Consider the following 20771-nt stretch of genomic DNA (forward strand, 5'->3'; position numbering starts at 1 on the left):
CTATGTCTGAATTTCCAATTAGCCACATGTGACTTGTGACAAATGCATTGGACAGCACTGACGCAAATTATTTGCTCAAGTCTTTGGGTAGAACTTGAACCCATGACTATTTGATTGAGGTGTAAGTACTACTATTAAGCAAGCTGATATTTTAGAACTCCCAAATCCTTAGAGACAACTCTTCTACTTTTCAACTTTTGGTGATACATAGACTGCATGCTGGACAACCTACACATGCTCAATGCAAAGATGTGCTTGAAGGCATTGCTGTCACGGTTGTTGAGGTAAAAGTAGCTAATTGAATCCCTGGCTGAAACCCTGGAAATAACATTAGTAAAGGTCCTAAAAGATAATTCAGTGGATTAATTTAACCGCCATCTATTAACTTTTTTTTTGTTTTTTTTTAAGACTTGAGACTTTTCAGCTCCAAAACATTTAAGTGGTTTGATCATTTAATTTATGATCCATTTTTAACTGTGAAGTGTTTACATAGGAGATGTTTATAAATGTTTATACCCTTACATATAATTTTCTCATAATTTAGTGATTTTCAAGGCTGATTTGGAAACAGTAGCATAAGTAGCTTGTAGACAGGAACTGCATGTCATAGGCAGGAATTTTAGCATGTGTTGGAAAAAAATCTTCATAGTAGGTATGGGTTATATGTATAGGCATATATATAAACTTGGATGAGTAAATATTCCATGATATATGATACTCCCCATGCTGCTGTGACCACAGAAAGGTAAGCTGTGCAAAACAGTCAACCAGAGAAATGACTAATGAATGTGTAAGGGCGGTAGTTAATCCAGAAACCCACTCAATTACCTTGTGTGAACAGAGTCTACATGTGGAAGTATTTTTTTTTACCTTCACCACATTAGTTGTAATGTCCTAGACTGTGCCCTGCCATTAACAAATCAGCCTGATTTCATTCCATCGCTTTTAATGGAATGACGTTTGAGCAGGTTTGCTAATAAGTAGGTGAACCATTCTACCAGATTGCTTTTTGCAATGAGAGGGTGTGACAGGCTACCTAACTCCCTTTTATACTTTCCTTTCTTAAATAAAGCTTTATTTCCACCTTTGCTTTGTCTTTGCGTTGAAACATAGTTATGCATGTTTCACTTATGTTGTTGCATCAGCTTAATTTCTATGCTACCACTAATTTTCATAAGCAAGAATACCAGAGCAAAGCCTTTCTTGTAATGGGCCTTAGAACATCAGTGTGGATGATAACCGAGAGTTACTGCCCTCCCAGATTTCCCAGGAATGTCCCAGACTGGGCATTGGTTCACGAGGCACTGCTGTTAGCAGTCAAAGCGAACCTAGCCTTTAAATTTCTCTCAGCTGCAGTGGCACCGCCCGCCCCCCCCAACATTTTGTGCTGTCACCAGCTTCTGCTGTAGAGAAGCCACTGGCTTCATGACCTTTCTGATACTTCAGAGAACCAACTCTATTCTGGGGTGGCAGGAATTAGGATTGGCTGGTGGAGAAACAGAATGCTGCCACCATGATGACGACTGTAACCCCAAATGTACCCTGGATGTTGCATCTCGTTCTGCGAATGATGCTATTCACTGATAGATGATCTCAGTTACCTCCTTCAAACCAGAAGATGAAGATGGTTAACAGCTCTCCTAACGTATTTATGTTAAGTAATGTGTTTGTGTAAGTAATCTTGTTGTGCATTTGTCCTGTTCTGTTACTGAGATTTATTGTTTTTAATGTCTGAACTTGAATTTGGTATTGTCCTGACACTTTGAATTCCAGATTAGTAAGGTTAAACTATTTTATTAGGTTGTTAATTAGATGCTTGTTTGAAACCTAACTAGTTATCATCTCCTCACTTTTCTAGCCATGAAGGATACTGGGTGGGAAAAGCCTCACTTCGAAGCTGGCGCCAACTAGCACTGAATCAGTTGGATGGGAAGGAAGATGACCCAGAACATGCTGATGGGAAAAGCAATGGAGAAGGCCCAAACAATCTGCATGCCAAAGGTATTTTTCCAAAAGGGACTCATTAAGGGTGCAGCGATTCCATTATTCAGCTTAAGTAGGTGATGAGAAATAATGAGATGGGTGCTTCTCAAACACACAGCCGCTTTCCTGTAGGAAATTTTTAGATAACTGATTTAACCACAGTATTGTTGTATGTGCCTTGTAATATGTTTTGCATCTGTGTCTGATTGAAAATTTGTGGTAAATCATTGTAACGTTCTTCACGTGGCGTAGGAATTTGCTTCGGCTTTGGTCCTGGTGGCAGCACATGCTAATCACAGCCATAAAAAGTATCCTGACGTGGTACTGGATGGCATATGTCCCATCTTGCAAAAGCCTTAGGTTCTTAGTAATACTGCTAGTGCAGTTTTCCTCATTCTTGAAGTTCTCTGCTCTCATCATTGCACTTTTCCAAGTTCAGACACTGTCTGCAGCTTTTAACACTTCAAGGAAACACATGTAGATTGCAATGATTACTGGGGCCTCAATTGCTTTACTGTATCGTCAGCCTTGTTCACTTTCACCTTTGGGCTACTTGGTGGAACATGCCGTGGGCCAATTCAAATCTGCTGTAACAAACAACCATTACGTCCCTCAGCCAAGGCAGAATCTGTCCTTTTCAAGACACAAGACCAAAAAATCTGAAGGAATTGTGTTTGGACATTCCAGAAAGCAATAAACACCCAGGGCACTAAGACAGTCACTAAAGCCCATATTTTAACTTCAAAAGAAAGTTGTGCATGTAGGGGTTGAGGTGGATGGAAACTCTGTCTCTCTTCAGTGTTGGACCTGCTCTCTGGTGAGAAGCACTTGCTAAACAATAGACAGGAGTGGGGTTTCAGGCAGCAGGAGGCTTCTGCTGAGGACTTGGGAGAACTGTTACCAGCAGCTAGATAAATGCTTAAGAGGCTTAGGGGAAACATCGTGGTCAGAGGAGGGGGGAAGGGTAGACCAAGGTTGGGGTGACCCACAATTTCCTGGCAGAAAGAGGGAGCCCTTCAACTGCTCTTGGTCCACAAGGAAGCGCACAAAATATTAAAAGCAGCTTGCCTTTCTGGCCACAGGCCCACTTGCTACTGGGTTGATCTACCAGGGGAGATCATAATGTTTTCCTGTGCAGGCCTCAAGTTACAATTGCAGTCAGACCACAATGATGTAATCAGAGCCCGATTAATATATTTAAAGAAGACTTATGCTGCCGTCTTCTGAATGCCTGCCCAAAAGAACAGGTTAAAATTGCAGCCCACTACTGCCATTTTAAATGCCTGCCATCTGGTTTCTGCTAGGAAGACTGTGTTAAAATTGGCCCATAAAGATTTTGTTTGCCTGAATATTTGCTTTAAAAGTAATAAACTGTTCTCTCTCTTCAAAAAAAACCAGGATTTAACTATTCTTGCTCATAGCAGTCTTACTTCGAAAGTAGCTCTGTTCAGAGCCTTTGATCCAGGCGCACTATAAACATATATCTTGGTTGCATCCCATGTTCCCTAACTCTATCACAAACTAAAGTCTACAACTGACATTGTGCGGGCTTCAATATATCCATTGCAGACTCGAGAGAAAAGCCCGGAGGGAGAGGCAGTCCTTTCATCTTGCTTAATGTCAAGAGCACAGGTGGTTATATGGATCATTTAGTCACCAAACGCTTTTGTAGAATAGTATTAGTTTAATGAGGAACATCCTTCATTCATCACAAGCAAGAAATCCGTTCAGGGGTATAATTTTGGGAATATTGGTGTTAAGTGCTGAGTTTACAGTTGGCCCCAGTTCAGAGCGAGCAGTCCAGATCCTGGAGATCTTTCTACTGTAAGAGTAAGCCCATGTTCACTACTGCCAATCTATTATGTGACAGCATTTTCATGTATGAGTTCAGCATGTAACTTCCCAAAGCAATTCAAAGTACTTCTATAGTGTACAAAACTTGATCCTAAGCAATTGGGTGGCTGTGCAAAGGAGACCATGGGGATGATTACAGCTTGAATACCAAAGGATTTTATCTGCTTCTGAAGAGTCATGATTTTTTAACTACGAGTACAGAGTTGAACAGAATGAAGAAAGTCACTTGATTAAAATTACAGCACTTGCAATATGTTTAGAGACCCAGGGAAAGGTAGTTATATTTATGTAGCATTTTATTACATCAATATCTTGAGACTCTTGCACAGAATTTCTGAGTGCAGCGAACATGGCAGGTATTCTGCATCAGCAATGATAAATGGTTAATTTGTTTATTTTAGGTGTTATTGGTTGAGGAGGAATGTTGGAAGGACACTGGGAGAACTGCCTGTTGTTCTTTGTATAGTAGCATGGGACATTTTACTATGTTAAAGGTGCTATACAAATGGAAGCCTATTTTACAGGATCTTTATCATACATCTGAATAGTTGATGGAGCCTTAGTTTAACATCCTATCTAAAATATGGCACCTTTGGCATTAAAGCATTCCCTCTAGTGGAGCACCAGCCTCCATTGTGTGCTGGTGTGGGGCTGAAACCCATAATCTTTGATAGAAGTAAAATGCTAAGTTGAACTTCCTTCTCAGAATGGGAACAAGAACCTATCATTGGTAAATAATCTGATCATTCGGAACAAACCATATGACATAAATACATAACCTTGCATTGCGAAAAAGATTTTCAGTTGCCTGTAATTTTTTGTTGAAAATTTGTAATTCACTTGGATCAAAATTTTAGGGATAGCTCCTGGTTGTTGTTAAGGGTATCTGAAAGGTACAATAAATTTTGGTCTTATTAACAACATGGCTGTAACAAAACTTGGTGCTCAGATTTAGAAAGTGTCTATTTGAATTCTGAAGAAAGATTATGTTGGCTCACTTCCACCTCATTTTAACTCTTGCTATGTTTTGACCCTTTATGATGTGTTGTACTGCTCATATTAAAATATCTCATTTAATGTATAACCATTGCCTATTTAGTGTAATTTGACATTTATTTTTGTTGTGTATGTTTTGGGGAAATCATCCAACATTGTAATTTGTTGAAGGGGATGACGAAATGACAGGAGAAAAAGATGATGATGAAGACCTGAACTTCAATGAAGATCTTGTCTGTCCACATGGTATGTGAGAGATGTTTAATGAAATGAAATTTATTTTTTTTAAACTTACATTTCTCTTTAATTAGCTAGTTGTTAACCAGATATTGGGCCAGATCTTGCTGGAGTGGGGCATCTCACAGTATACCCCGTTTTTTTGTTTCTGGTCAAATATTATTTATCATGACTTGGCTGGAAATGTGAGCTGAAAGCAAGGGCAACAGAACATCTGGGACCATTAGCGAAGGTGAAACTAACAGTGCATTGTCTCAACTGGTAAGATTAACGGATTGAGGAAGAAACCGGAGCGACTAAGGAGGATGAATTAGAATCAAATCAGGTACAGGAAGTAAAATAGAGGGAAGGAAAGATTGGATGTGTCGCAATCTTATTCAGAGTATAAAACATGACGAGATAAATACGTGAGGCAAAAATTAATGCTGCCAGGGTAAGGATCTGAGAAATGAGAATTTACCTTTTGTCCTAGGATGTGTAGGTGAAACTCCTATGTCTGCTGCCCAGGGTGCATCTGAAACTTGAGGATTTTGAACGATTGAGGATCAAAAAAATCACTAATTTAGCCAGAGAAACTGAGGTTTAGTAATTCATAAATCTTTTCAACAGGGGACTTGTGCACATCTGAAACTGAAAGAAGACTCGTGTCTGTTGAAACGTGGCGTAGACTAAAGGCTTATTTCCCAAAATCCCCTGAGTTCCCACATTATCACTCGCCTTGTGTACAGTGTCAGGTAATAGCAACACTTGATGTTTTTTAAAAGAAACTAACTTCAATCTGTTATAAATGCAATTGGTTTGTTTCTTGCATAGCAAGACAGATACTTCCTTGGAATTGGACAACAAAATTCATCAATCATGTTAGACAGCAAGTCAAAAATGGAAAAAACCTTTTCTATGCTGACCCCATCAAGCCCTTTCATCTCTTCAAAGGCCTCCAGCAGGTCTCCCTCAGATTTTTCTAGGGAAAAGAGCCGCAGCCTGTTCAATCTCCTAATAGGCATAACCTCTCAGTTCTGGTAACATTTTTGCAAATTTGTTTGCATCCTCTCCAGTGCCTCTATATCCTTTTCATTATATAGAGACCAGAATTATGCACAGTGCTGAGTATGGTCTAATCAAGGACCTATACAAGCTTAATGCATCTTTTCTGCTTTTTAATTCTGTCCCACTAGCAATGAATCTTGCTGTTTTGTTTGCTTTTTTTATGGCCATTTTAACATATATAGCTACTTTGTGATTTGTGTATTTGTGCCGCTAGATTGCTTTGTGGCTCTACCTCATTCAGACTCTTCCTTTCCAGAAAATGTGGTTTCCTATTCTTTCATCCAAAATGCACCACCTTACGTACCTATATTGAAATAGCTTTGCCATTTATAGGCCATTCATTAGGTTTGCTAATGTTGTCTTGTATTTTGTCACAGTCTTTCTCAATATCAACTATACCATTTCAGCTTAAACACCCCCTCAGTACCCTTCAGGGACAGTGCATTCCTCATCTTTTTTGTACAATGAGCTTTTTTTTCCTGGACCTGCCTTTGACAAGTTTAGTTCTAATTTAAGATTAATTTCCCTTGTTCTGTTTCCCCACTAGAGGGGTGAATCTTTACCTAGATATCATGTCGCCCTGTAACCTCATCTCTTAACACTACTGTATCCTGCTAGTTTACCCAGTCTTTTATCATGCTGTAGTTATAGAATCATCCTGTAGAAAAATATTTTATATTTTTGTGCCAGTAAAGTCACTTGCTCTTCGCTAATTTCTGTTTTTTTGCAGGAAATAAAGTATAATCAAAGGACGTGGTTTTTAATTTTTTGGAATTAGTTGCATGGCAGTGAGCTGCATAGAATTGCAGACTATACAATCAGAATTTTACAGAGTAGGCGTCATCTGTTCGGTCCATGGTGCCTGTGATGGCTTTTTGAATTATCCAATTATTCCCAATTTCCAGTTCTTTTCTCAGAGTGTTTCCTTTTCAAGAATATATCTAATTCCCTTTTGAAGTTACTGTTAAATCTGCTTCTCCCACCCAATCAGGCTGTGCATTACAGATCATCATAACTTGCCACATAGTGTCTCATCTTCCTCCTGATTGGTTTACTTACTTTAGCAAAACCCCTCATAATTTTGAGCATCTTTGTTAAATCGCCCCTTAAACCTTCTGTTCTCTAAGCAGAATAAATCCAGCTTCTAAAGTCTCACTGCATGACTGAAGCCCCTCATCTCTTCTACCATTGTAGGAAATCTATTGTGCATCCTCTCCAAGGCTTTGGCACCAAGCTTTAGGAAATATGTTTAGAATTGGACTCAACACTTAGCTGAAGCCTAACTTCCTATGTCTAACTGCAAACTTTTTGTTTTGTGGAGAAGGTATTAGAAAAGGAGGGTGAAGAGAATGAGACTCTGAGCAAGATGATGGCAAATGAGCAGAAATCAGCACTTCTATGTCTTTTTCAAGACAAGAACAGACCGCTGCTAATCAAATGGCCTGAGGTAAGAGGCTTGACAAGGCGATCCTATTTGTTATTACCTTTCAATCATGAAAATAAGCAAAACATATTTATTTTTCTGCCACTGAATTTAGCATGTGAAATATTGGTATATATCTTAATTACAATTGTTTAGTTGTGAGGGAAGTGATTCATGTTAAATGGGTAATTATTTTCTTTCCATGCGGCAGAAGTACTTGTCAGAGGTTCTTATTGACTGTTGGAAGCATGTAAAACATGGTCTAGAGGTACAAGCAAAATACGTACTAAATACTTTAATTTATGAAGTACTTATAATCTCTCCCAAGTACTTCACTGAATTAACTCATTTAGAAGTGCAGTGAGTAGCATTATCTGTTTAATTGTTGCTGCCATTTTACACCCGCGACATCCTTCAAACAGCATTGGGTTTATCTGCCGTTAGATGGCATGGGTTGAGGAATGCTATTACACCCTTTGGTATTCACTTGAGCTGGGATTAGCTTCACCCAGAGGATGTTCCCTACTACAATGCAGTACTCTTAAGAGCAGTGAATGGGATGGGGCAAGGGAGAATTTCCTCATTGTTTTCAGCACACTAACAGTGTATAAATGGCACAAGAAAATCGGGTCGTTTGTGCTCAATTTCCGCCAAAAAATGTCTACCCGGGTTCCGTCAAACCTTTTAAAATCTCCCCACAATCTACCTGCAGATTCACCACTGGCCGCGTTTGCATCTGTCAGTAGGAACTGCACCTAGCAGCTGAGGATTTCCTAAGCTTTCACTGCTAAAGCGCTCTTGATAAATTAGACTGAAATATGAGATGTTGGTACCATCTGATCAACGTGGAAGTGCAAAGTTTATTCCGGAAGAATCTGGAGAATTTGAACACTGCTTTCTACAGTTTAAATACTTTAGTTTTTAGGCTTTTTGGCTACAAATACCTGAGCTGGTTCACACCGGCTCATCCACTAGTAAACTTTCAGATTCCACTGTTGGCTTTCAGGACTTCCCTGGAGTAGATACAACATTCCCTGTAAGTTATTGTGGAGGAGGAGCACAGGTTGGGGCTAAGGAGAGTTTGGCTCCATTTTCAACAAGAAGGCAGCATCATCTAGAGACCTGCTGCAGGAAAATCTCCAACCACACTCACCTGCCTGTACAACTCTATTACCAGAGTGGCAGTTAGCAGCCCCCTAACTTAAGTGACGCCAGGGTCAATTCAAACCGCTATGGGATCTATCTGAAAATATCAGCCATGGTGCGGTACAGGTCTGCATTTGTTGAGTCACTGTTGCAATTTGTGGAGAGAGGGGCAATTCATCACTTTTGACATTACAGCAGGACAGCTGCGAGATAGGGCAATAGTTTTATAAGAGTGACCATAAATGCAAATTGACGTTGACAGCACTACAAAGAGGCACATGCCTCTACTAGACTGAGGGGACCGTAAGGTGTTAAAGAGATGTTTTCACTGCCTGACAGGTCAGGAGCGAAACTGGGTTATGATGTGGAATAGTTGGAGCCTATTGTATCCTTCACTTCACCGTTCAGGAAGGGCTGGACTTTGACCTGTTTGATGAGAAGACTGTTGTTCAGTTGGATGCAGAACTACATGGAGCAGACAATCATGGTGAGCACTCAAAGGAGTCCTCAGTGACTGCTGCAAGGGGCATCAGAACCCAAATCATTTCTGCACTCTTCTCTTCCCAAAACACAGTCCATCTTTGCCATCATAGTCTGACCTCCCCTTCCTCACTTTCAAAGAAAGGGCATTCTCTCAAACTACTAGCCATCCTACAATACGAACATTTTTTTTTAGCCCTCTGCCCCTACGTGAATGCTCCTTTAATCATCACCTGCGTAAATAAGTTAGCACCGAATGATCGAACCTTTTCTTGTATGATTGGAATCTTCATAAGTAGCAAAGCGCCATGCCAATGTGTAGTTTAGTTTAATACAGCAATTGCAAAGTGGCAGTCTCCCTATTCTTTTCTAACATTGGCAACCAGGGGAACTGCACGTTTTTTCCATGTCACGCCAGAGACTCCGATATGCAAATGAGCAGACCCAGGAAACCTGGATAAATCCCTTTACATGCCAGTGGCGGGCGTAGCATTTTCAAAGGTGCACCAGCAGCATGATTTACTTCAAGGAAACCCCATCACTCTGCACCCCACCCCACTCACATCCACGACAAGAGTCTGGTAGCATTTCCATTGAACAAAGGATGATATAAATAAATTACCAGGGCTGCTTATTCAAAGTGTTGATGCAACTGGATGTGTTTCTTCTGGAGTGGACGGTGGGATGGATGGGTTATGGTAATCTGAGAGGCAGATACATGTAGCTGATACTATACTAGGATTTAGCAGCAGTGTGAAAAGGAGGCCTGGAGCTTGACAAAAATTATGGGAGGGTAGAATGTGGGGATTAGCTCACTATCACAATTATTACAAATAAAGCACAAAGAAAGACAGGAAAATAGTGGAAAGGGCTGACGGCAAATTGCTTATTCCCAAGCTTCCCAATATTCCATTGTCAGTTTGGTACACGAGCATCCTGCAGAGAACTGAGTCTTGATTTTTCCTCTTGTGAAGAAGCACTGGAATCTGCTTGGAATTACCCATCATGGCAAAGTGATCTGAGTTTTCATTAATATGGAGAAATAATATAACACCATGTTCAACTAGGATAATAGCAAGCCTTCAATGAAAAAGAGATGTTGACTATAACATTTCTTAATTGAGGTATATCACCAAAAAAATTAAGAATTGTAAAATATGGCTGCCATGATTAAACGTTTTGTTTGACATATTTCTCATGCAGGTCACAATGTACTGATAATTTTGACTTTGTTCGATAATCATGTAGGTTTTTATTTACAGTACCTTAATGTATGTTTTCCAGGAGACTGATGTTCTATACGTTGTTTCCCAGTTTTTTGTCGAAGAATGGAAAAAGTTTATCAGGTGACATTTTGTTTTGTTTTTATATAAGTTCTGCATATTATTTAATTACACTTTGGCTGTTCCAAATAATGTAAGATTTTAAACTGATGTGTGCATTTTTCGTAAGGTGGGGAAAGAATTATGCTTCCTGGCTTCAGTTATTGGTCAAGTACAATTTATACTTTGGCCTTACTTTGAAAATGGCTTTCATATTCATCAACTGCACATATAAATGGCAAAACCCGCCACGAATGCTGCCTCTATTTACAAATTTAGTCACGTGGGGGAAATACAAGCACCACTTCATCCTGGTCCTTGATGCATATTGGGCCTTATTCTAGGATAGCACCTTAGTACATTTTCTCCTATCACCAGAAACACCAAGTTTTTGTAGTTGTTACTTCAATTGCCATCTTTCTAAGCTTTTTATTTTGTTCTAAAGTGCTCAATTTGACAGTCACCGCTGCAGATTTCTGATTTTTAGAATGCATTATATTTCAAGTATTTTTAGTCAAACTTTCCCCAGTCTGTTGTTGGTCTTGAATCTGACTGTCATCATTAAATTTAGACTTGCGCATTTTTCCCATACGGTCTCCCTGACAACTGGTCCTTGCATCATCCCCTCTGAGTATTATTTGATTTCCAGAAGAGCGCAGCGTTGTTCAGCCTATTCAACAAGTCTGGTTAGGGATTTCTGAATGCTTGGTTCAGGATTGGCAGTTATAGAGAGCTAGAAAGCTGGTTGGCACTGGAGCTTCTGATGGAATGCACATTGTCAGATGCACATTGTGGCATGGGCAGCTGCTGGCCCCACGCTAACGTGATATCCTCTAAGTGATCGCACAAATTAAGCAGAGTCAATGCTAGTGGCCACTGTTGAGCATGATCTTGGCATAACTGCCAGAACTGTTGCCCGAATGTGCCCCAAATTGTTCATGGTTTTCTAAATATGGTCCTGATGATCTACAGATAACTTTACAATAAGTTGCTTCAACTGGACCTCAAATTTGCACCTCAGTCCTTAATCAGATTTATAAGTTTAATGATTGTTGATTATTCGGCAGGCCTTAAACTTTTTTCCAAAAGCCTGAAGTGAAACTTTATTAAATGGCTTCTAAAAGTTTGATTTTTATTGCTGTTGAACCTTGCACCGTTAACTCCCATACCATAACCTCGAGTGCCCCAAGGGTTTATCATTGGCCTCATTCTATTTCCCATCTACATGCTACTTCTTGGCGATATCAACCAAAAGCACATTGGGTTCGACATGTATGTTGAAGATGCTCAGCCTCATCTCTCCACCAGCTCTCTTAATCCTCCGCTGCCTTTGATTTGTCATTTTTGTTTGCCTGACACCCAGTATTGTATGAGCAGAAATTTCCTCCAGCTAAATGTTGGGAGAACCAGAGCCGTTGCCTTTGTTCCCAGCTTCGGCTTCATTCCCTTTCCACTGTTTCCACCCCTGACAACTATCTGAAGCTGAGTCAGACTGCTCGCAACCTTGGTGTTGTGTTTTACCACAAGCTGAGCTTCCAACCACACATCTGCTCTTATTTCCTAGATTTCTGTCTTCCACCCCCATAACATGCTTGACTTTGTCCATACCTCAGCTCATTTGATGTTATAACCCTCATCCACGCATTTGTTATCTTGATATTTGTCTATTTTAGTATAGCCAGCCTTCTACCTTCCATCCTACATAAACTTGTGCTTATCCAAAACTTTGCTGCCTATATCTTAACTTGCATGAAAGCCCATTCACATATTACCTCTGAGCTTGCTGATCTCTATGTTGTCTCCCAGCCTGCATTTTAAAATCTTCATCCTTAGTTTCAAATTCCTCCATAGGGTCGTCCTTTCCAATCCCTCTAATTTCCTCCAGTAGCCTTCGAGATCTGTGTTCCTTCAATTCTGGCCTCTTTTGCTTCCTGGATTTTAATCGCACCACCATTGAACATGCTTTCAGCTGCTTAGGTCCCAAGCTCTGGAATTTCCTTTCTAAATCCCCCTGTCTCTACCTAACTCTCCTTTTTAAGATGTTCCTTAAAACCTATGTCTTCAACCAAGCATTTGATCAAACTCCTGTGGCTCAGGGTGAAAACATTTTTAATGATATCTGTCTTGTTAAGCACCTGGGGATTTTTTTTTACATTAAATTTGCTTTTTTAAACAAGTTGTTATTCCCCACCATTTTTTTATGACCTAATACAAGAATCTCACTAGGTTTGTGAGCTGTGTGCTCTCTAATTTTATACAACTAACAGGAAGAGACGACTACACAAATATCCCAATCTTCAGTAATGGGGGAGCCCAGCACACCAGCGTGAAAGACGAGGCTGAAGCATTTGCAGCTATATTCTGCCAGAAGTGCCAAGTGGGTGATCCATCTCCAGCCTTTTCCTGATGTCCCTGACATCACAGATGCCAGTCTTCAGCCAATTCAGTTCAGTCCACATGATATCAAACGGCTGAAGGCACTGGATACAGCAAAGTCTGTGGGCCTGATAACACCCCAGCTGTAGTACTGAAGATTTATGTTCCAGAACTAGCTGTACCCTTAGTCAAACTGTTCCAATAGAACTGTCGTAGGCATCTAAACAACAATATGGAAAATGGCCCAGGGATGTCTTGCCCAAAGAAAGCAAGACAAATCTAGTTGAGCCAATTAATACCCTGTCAGCCTAGTCTCATTCATCAGCAAAATGATGGAAGGTGTTGCCGAGAGTGCTACCAACTGGTACTTACCCAGCAATAATCTATGCTATGTGGGAAGTCATGGACACTTCCAGTGTCCCTGGTGACTATGTGTGCAGGAAGTGGGTCCAGCTGCAGCTACTGGCTAACCGCATTTCGGAGCTGGAGATGCAGGTGGATTCACTGTGGAGCATCCATGATGCTGAGATTATCGTAGAGAGCACGTTCAGTGAGTTGGTCACACCACAGGTAAAGACTGAACAGGCAGAAAGGCAATGGGCGACCACCAGGCAGAGTAGAGAAAGGCAGGTATTACAAGAGTCCCCTGTGGCTGCCTCCTCTAACATATATATACCATTTTGGATACTGTTGGAGGAATCTAATTCTCCAGGGAAAGCAACAGGAACCAAGCCCATAGCATCACGGGTGTCTCTGCTGCACAAGAGGGGAGAAAGAAGAGTGGCAGGGCTATTGTGCTATGGGATTCAATAGTAAGGGGAACAGACAGGCGTTTCTGCGGCCGCAAAAGAGACCCCAGGATGGATGTTGCCTCGCTGGTGCTAGAGTCAAGGATGTCTCGGAGAGGCTGCAGGGCATTCTGAAGGGGAAGGTTGAACAGACAATGTTCGTGGTACATGTTGGTACCGATGACATACGTTAAAAAAAAGGGATAAGGTCTTACAAGCTGAATGTAGGGTGTTAGGATGTAAATTAAAAAGTAGGACCTCAAAGGTAGTAATCTCAGGATTACTACCAGTGCCACATGCTAGCGATAGTGGAAATAACAAGATATATCAGATGAATACGTGGCTGAAAAAACGGTGTAGAGGGCAGGGTTTCCGATTCCTGGGACATTGGGAATGGTTCTGGGAAAGGCGGGACCAGTACAAACAGGGCGGGTTGCATCTGGGCAGGACCGGGACCGATGCCCTTGGGTTGTTTGGGGGTGGGGGGTGTTGGCTAGTGCTGTCGGGGAAGGTTTAAACTAGAATAGCAGGGGGACGGGAACCTGAGTAAGGGGACAGAGGAGGGGGAAACAAGGGTAGAAACGAAAGACAGAAAAGTAAGAAGCATAAGTGGAAGGCATATATTGTCATGGTGCAATATAAAGCTAAGTTGACTAACAAGGTTAGAAAGACAAGTCTAAAGGCATTGTATCTTAATGCGCGGAGCATTTGCAATAAGGTAGATGGATTAACAGCGCAAATAGATAAAAATGATCATGACATAGTTGCAATTACGGAAATATGGCTGCAGGGTGACCAAGGATGGGAACTGAACATCCAGGAGTATTCAGTATTTAGGAAGGACAGAAAAATAGGGAAAGGAGGTGGAGGTGGGGTAGCATTGCTAGTAAAGGAGGAAATCAATGCAATAGTGAGGAAGGATATTGGCTCGGAAAATCATGATGTGGAATCTGTTTGGGCGGAGATAAGAAACACCAAGGGGCAGAAAACTTTGGGGGTTGTCTATAGGCCCCCAAACAGTAATGGGGATGTAAGAGAAGGCATTAAACAGGAAATTAGAGATGCATGCAATAAAGGTACTACTGTAATTATGGGTGATTTTAATCTACATATAGATTGGACAAACCAAACTAGCAATCATACAGTGGAGGAGGATTTCCTGGAGTGTGTACGTGATGGTTTTTAAGACCAACACGTTGAGGAGCCAACTAGAAAACAGGCTATCCTAGACTGGGTATCGTGCAATGAGAGAGGATTAATTAACAATCTTGACGTTGAACAAGATTGAACAATCTTGGGGAAGAGCGACCATAAATGTCAGAATTGTTCATTAGGATGGAAAGTGAAGAAGTTGAATCCGAAACTAGGGTCCTAAATCTAAATAAAGGGAACTGCGGGGGTATGAAGCGTGAGTTGGCAATGATGGATTGGGGAACCTTACTAAAAGGGTTGAGGGTGGATAGGCAATTGCTAATATTTAAGGAACGTATGCATGAATTACAACAATTATTCATTCCTGCTTGGTGCAAAAATAAAACAGGAAAGGTGGTTCAACCATGGCTTACAAAAGAAATAAGGGATAGTATTAGATCTGAAGAGGAGACAAAAGAAAATTGCCTGAAAAAGCAGCAAGCCTAAGGATTGGGAGCAGTTTAGAATTCAGCAAAAGTGGACAAAAAGATTGATCAAGAAGGGGAAAATGGAATATGAGAGTAAACTTGAAGGGAACATAAAAACTGACTGCAAAAGCTTCTATAAATGTGTGAAGAGATAAAGATTAGTGAAGACAAATGTAGGTTCATTCCAGTCAAACGGGGGAAATTATAATGGGGAACAAAGAAATGGCAGAAGAATTGAACACATATTTTGGTTCTGCCTTCACAAAAGCGGACACACACAATTTCTCAAAAATGTTAGGGAACTAAGGGAGGAATTGAAGAAAATCAGTATTGGTAAAGAAAAATTGTGCTAGAGAAATTAATGGGGTTAAAGCCTGAAAAATCCCCAGGGCCTGATAATCTACATTCCAGAGTACTAAAGGAAGTGGCCCTGGAAATATTGGATGCATTGGTGGTCATCTTCCAAAATTCTATCAGTTCCTACAGATTGGAGGGTGGTAAATGTAACCCCACTATTTAAAACAGGAGGGAGAGAAAAAAGAAAATTACAGACCAGTTAGCCTAACATCAGCAGTGGCAAAAATGCTAGAGTTTATTATAAACAACATGGTAACAGAACACTTAGAAAGGAACAACAGGATTAGACAAAGTCAACATGGGCTAATGAAAGGAAAATTATGCTTAACTAATCTACTGGAGTTTTTTGAGGATGTAATTTAGTAGAATAGATAAGGGAGAACCAGCGGATGCGATGTATTTGGATTTCAAGAAGGCTTTTGATAAGGTCCCACATAAGAGGCTAGTGGGCAAAATTAAAGCACATGGGATTGGGGGTAATATACTGGCATGGATTGAGAATTTGCTGACAGACCCGAAACAGAGTGTGGGAATAAATGGGTCTTTTTCTGGGTGGCAGACGGTGATTAGTACTGTACCGCAGAGATCAGTGCTTGGGCCCCATCTATTCATGATATATGTAAGTGACTTGGCTGAGGGAACCAAATGCAATATTTTCAAGTTCACTAACAACACAAAACTGGGCAGGGCTGTGACGAAGATGCAAGGAAGCTTCAGGACAATTTAGACAAGTGTGTGGGAAAACACACGGCAGATGCTGCATTACGCGGATAAATGTGAAGTTAAATGCTTCAATGTGAAAAACATGTGAAAGGCAGAGTATTATTTAAATGGTGATATATTGGGAAATGTGGATGTACAAAGGGACCTGGGTGTCCTTGTACACCAGTCAATGAAAGTAAACAGGGAGCTGCAGCAAGCAATTAAGAAGGCAAGTAGTATGTTGGCTTTCATTGCAAGAGGATTTGAGTTCAGAAGTAGGGATGTCTTACTGCAGTTATACAAGGCCTTGGTGAGACCACACCTAGAGTATTGCATGCAATTTTGGTCTCCCTACCTAAGTAAGGATATACTAGCTACAGAGGTAGTGCAGCGAAGGTTCACTAGGCTGATATTGGGGATGGCAGGACTGTCATATGAAGAGAGATTGGTTCGACTAGGCCTGTATTCACTAGAGTTTAGAAGAATGAGAGGGGATCTGATTGAAACGTATAAAATTCTAACAAGGCTAGACAGACTAGATGCAGGGAGGATGTTTTCCCCTGTAGGGGAGTCTAGAACCAGGTCCCACAGTCTCAAGATACAGGGCAAGCCATTTGGGACTGAGATGAAGAAAAGTTCCACTGAGGGTGGTCAACCTGTGGGATTCTCTACCACAGAAGGCTGTGGAGGCCGCGTCACTGAATATATTCAAGAAAGGAATTGATCAATTTTTGGGTATCAAGGGCAACAAGGGGTATGGAGAGAAAGTGGGAATATGGCATTGAGATAGAGGATCAGCCATGATCATATCGAATGGTGGAGCAGGCCCGAAGAGCCGAATGGCCTACTCCTGCTCCTACTTTTATGTTTCTATCTATTCACTGATGCTCAGTTTGGTTCCGTCAGGGCTATTCAGCTCCAGACCTCAATCGAGCCTTGGCCCAAATAAGGACAAAATCGCTGAATTCAAGAGGTGAGGTGGGAGTGATTGTCTTTGACATCGACACAGCACTTGACCAAGTGTGACATCAAGGAACCCTAGCAAAATTGAAGCCAGCGAGAATCTGGGAAATCCCTCCATTGGTTAGAGCTATGCCCAGCACAGAGGTAGACAGTTGTGATTGTTGGAGGCCAGTCATCTCAGCCCGAGGATATTGCTGCAAGAGTTCCTCAGGGTAGTATGGTAGGCTCAGTCCTCAGCTGAATCATCAGCGACCTTCCCTCCATCATAATATCGGAACTGGGGATGATTGCACATTGTGCAGTACCGTTCATAACTCAGGTACTGAAGCAGCCCTTGTCTGCGTGTAGCAAGACCTGGACAACGTTCTGTCTTGGGCTGATAAGTGGCAAGTAACATTCATACCACACAAGTGCCAGTCAATGACCATCCCCTAACAAGAGAGAATCTAGTCATTTCCCCTTGCCATTCGATGGATTTACCATCACTGAATCCCTCAACATCAGCATCCTGGGTTTAATCTTGACCAGAAACTGAACTGACCATCCATATAAATTCTGTGTCTACAAGAGCAGGTCTGAGGCTGGAAATTCTACAGTGTTTATCTCACCACCTGACTCCCCAAGGCCTGTCCACTTTGTACAAGACACATGTCAGGAGCGTGATGGAATACTCTCCACTTACTTGGATGAGTGCAGCTCGAGAAGCTCAGCACCATCCAAGAGAAAGCAGTCTGCACGATCGGCACCACCTTAAATATTTGCTTCCTCCATGACTGGTGCAAATTGGCAGCAGTGTGTACCATCTACAAGATGCACTGCAGCAACTTGCCAAAGTTCCTTCGACAGCACCTTCCAAAGCTGCAACCTCTACCATCTGGCCTTCCAACAAGGACAAGGACAGCAGATGCATGGGAGCACCACCAAAGCTCTCCTCTAAGCCACTCATCATCCTAACTTAGAACTATGTCGCCATTTTGACTCCATTTTGTGTGGGGTTTTGTATGATTTATTTGTATGTGGGTTCATAATGGAAGAAATATTAAAATAACATCCCATGGGTAATTGTCAGTTTTTTTGATAGTTCGCATCCACATACAAAGCTTCCTCCTTAATTGTCTCTGTGTAATTCTGTACATGGGAAAGCTTCCTGTTTTGTGTGTTCAGTTCCTCACTGCATCAGTTGGTCTCCTTGTTGCTGTTGCTTTTGAAAAGAACTAGATTAAAGTTCCAGACCATGTCACTAAATGTAGCAAGGATGGAGAAGGACTAAGTGACCAGTAAGGCACCAAAATGTTACTGGGGCAGTGTTGCTGTGCTTTTACCTGTTCTTGGATGATGGGCATTTCATTTGTATGTGGAAGTTATCTTCAAAGAATAAATAAACCAATATTTATGATCAACCTTTATGAGCTATAGTACTTACACTATGAATAAGTTCACATATATTATTAGTTAATTAACATGCAAGTACATTTGCAGCCAAGGTCAGTTGTCCACTATAGCACTGAAAGTTAATTGATAACCAAATCCTATCACCTAGTGTTTCCTCGGTGCTTGCACTATTTGATAGAGCTTGTGTCAGAGGTACATTTCTGTTGATGAGAAATGAGCAGGATGGGCTTCAGCTTTGCCACTGTTGAGTTGTAAGAAAGTTATGGCTCAGCAACAGACCTGGCAACTTTGGTGATGCCACATTGGAAGAATGCAGTATCATCAACCCATATCAGTGCACGTAAGCTCAGTTTTTTTTAGATAAGGAGGTGCATGGTGCAAGGCAGAAAAATCACTTGAAGGTGCAATCTGAGCATGGGTCTTAAAATAATATCTGCATTTTAACAACGTTCTAATTGAGAGGGGAAATGATCTTGTTCTCAGAGCAAAAGAATCTACTTCAATGTAGAACATGTTACATTGTTATAAATCCCTCCCCTGTGCATTCATTTGATTCTGTTTGCTGAAGGAAGCCAACGAAATGCAGTCCGGTATCATCTGTGGGCAACAATGCACTTCTCTGTCCGCACGGAGGTCTCATGTTTACAGCGGAGTCGATGACCAAAGAGGATTCAAAACAGTGAGTCTTATTCCATCGTTTTAATAATGTGTGCCTGCAGAGGGTCAAACATGTAATCCATTTTTAAGCAACTGATTAAGTTATGGTTCCAATGTAATTAACTTTTATTTTCTTTCGAAACTTGCTTCATTGAAAACTGAAATGAAAATAATGTGTAGTCTCCCCTCACTGGTTCAGTCTCGACATGCAAAAAATCAGGTGGGGGAGGATGTGAAACAGACTGGAATACAAAGCAGAGCAAGTTGTGCTTCATTTGTATAGTGCAGGCGTGTCCTTGTCGCGTGGGTGCCACATGTCAATTTTTCTCAGCCTCAGGGGGCCGATGAACAAATGTCAGAAAGAAAAGTGGTGAATGTGAAAGAGTGAGTGTGTGTGCACCCTGCTCACTCTCCTATTGTGAGAGTGCCTGTTGGTGTGTGGGGGTGAGGGTGAACGAGAACCCTGAGACTGGTGAGCTAAATGTGCATGCTCCCCTCCCATTCACCGCCCCTGCACCCCCCTACCCCCACTCGTCTCGCGCTCGTCTTTCTCTCGCCCTCTGCCGCCCGCCCCTCTCGCCCTCTGCCGCCCGCCCCTCTCGTCCTCTGCCGCCCGCCCCTCTCGCCCTCTGCCGCCCGCCCCTCTCGCCCTCTGCCGCCCGCCCCTCTCGCCCTCTGCCGCCCGCCCCTCTCGCCCTCTGCCGCCCGCCCCTCTGGCCCTCTGCCGCCCGCCCCTCTGGCCCTCTGCCGCCCACCCCTCTGGCCCTCTGCCGGGCGCCCCTCTGGCCCTCTGCCGCCCGCCCCTCTGGCCCTCTGCCGCCCGCCCCTCTGGCCCTCTGCCGCCCGCCCCTCTGGCCCTCTGCCGCCCGGCCCTCTGCCGCCCGCCCCTCTGGCCCTCTGCCGCCCGCCCCTCTGGCCCTCTGCCGCCCGCCCCTCTGGCCCTCTGCCGCCCGCCCCTCTGGCCCTCTGCCGCCCGCCCCTCTGGCCCTCTGCCGCCCGCCCCTCTGGCCCTCTGCCGCCCGCCCCTCTGGCCCTCTGCCGCCCGCCCCTCTGGCCCTCTGCCGCCCGCCCCTCTGGCCCTCTGCCGCCCGCCCCTCTGGCCCTCTGCCGCCCGCCCCTCTGGCCCTCTGCCGCCCGCCCCTCTGGCCCTCTGCCGCCCGCCCCTCTGGCCCTCTGCCGCCCGCCCCTCTGGCCCTCTGCCGCCCGCCCCTCTGGCCCTCTGCCGCCCGCCCCTCTGGCCCTCTGCCGCCCGCCCCTCTGGCCCTCTGCCGCCCGCCCCTCTGGCCCTCTGCCGCCCGCCCCTCTGGCCCTCTGCCGCCCGCCCCTCTGGCCCTCTGCCGCCCGCCCCTCTGGCCCTCTGCCGCCCGCCCCTCTGGCCCTCTGCCGCCCGCCCCTCTGGCCCTCTGCCGCCCGCCCCTCTGGCCCTCTG

At 43.0% G+C, this 20771-nt stretch overlaps 1 protein-coding gene across 5 annotated transcripts in view; it reads left to right on the forward strand.

Moving 5' to 3' along the window:
• Positions 1-20771, forward strand: part of usp48 (ubiquitin specific peptidase 48) — a 132102-nt gene that overhangs the window by 93987 nt on the left and 17344 nt on the right. For all 5 annotated transcript variants that reach the window (XR_013578917.1, XM_078558284.1, XM_078558285.1 and 2 more), the window contains 6 exons: positions 1859-2001; positions 5005-5079; positions 5680-5804; positions 7442-7564; positions 10451-10512; positions 19254-19364. Coding sequence is in view for 4 of the 5 variants with exons in the window: in XM_078558284.1 (XP_078414410.1) it covers positions 1859-2001; positions 5005-5079; positions 5680-5804; positions 7442-7564; positions 10451-10512; positions 19254-19364 (639 nt within the window). In the remaining variant the exon portion in view is untranslated. The remainder of the gene's footprint in view (positions 1-1858; positions 2002-5004; positions 5080-5679; positions 5805-7441; positions 7565-10450; positions 10513-19253; positions 19365-20771) is intronic.

The sequence above is a fragment of the Cetorhinus maximus genome, chromosome 15, assembly GCF_964194155.1.
Source record: "Cetorhinus maximus chromosome 15, sCetMax3.hap1.1, whole genome shotgun sequence".
Lineage (NCBI taxonomy): Eukaryota > Metazoa > Chordata > Chondrichthyes > Lamniformes > Cetorhinidae > Cetorhinus > Cetorhinus maximus.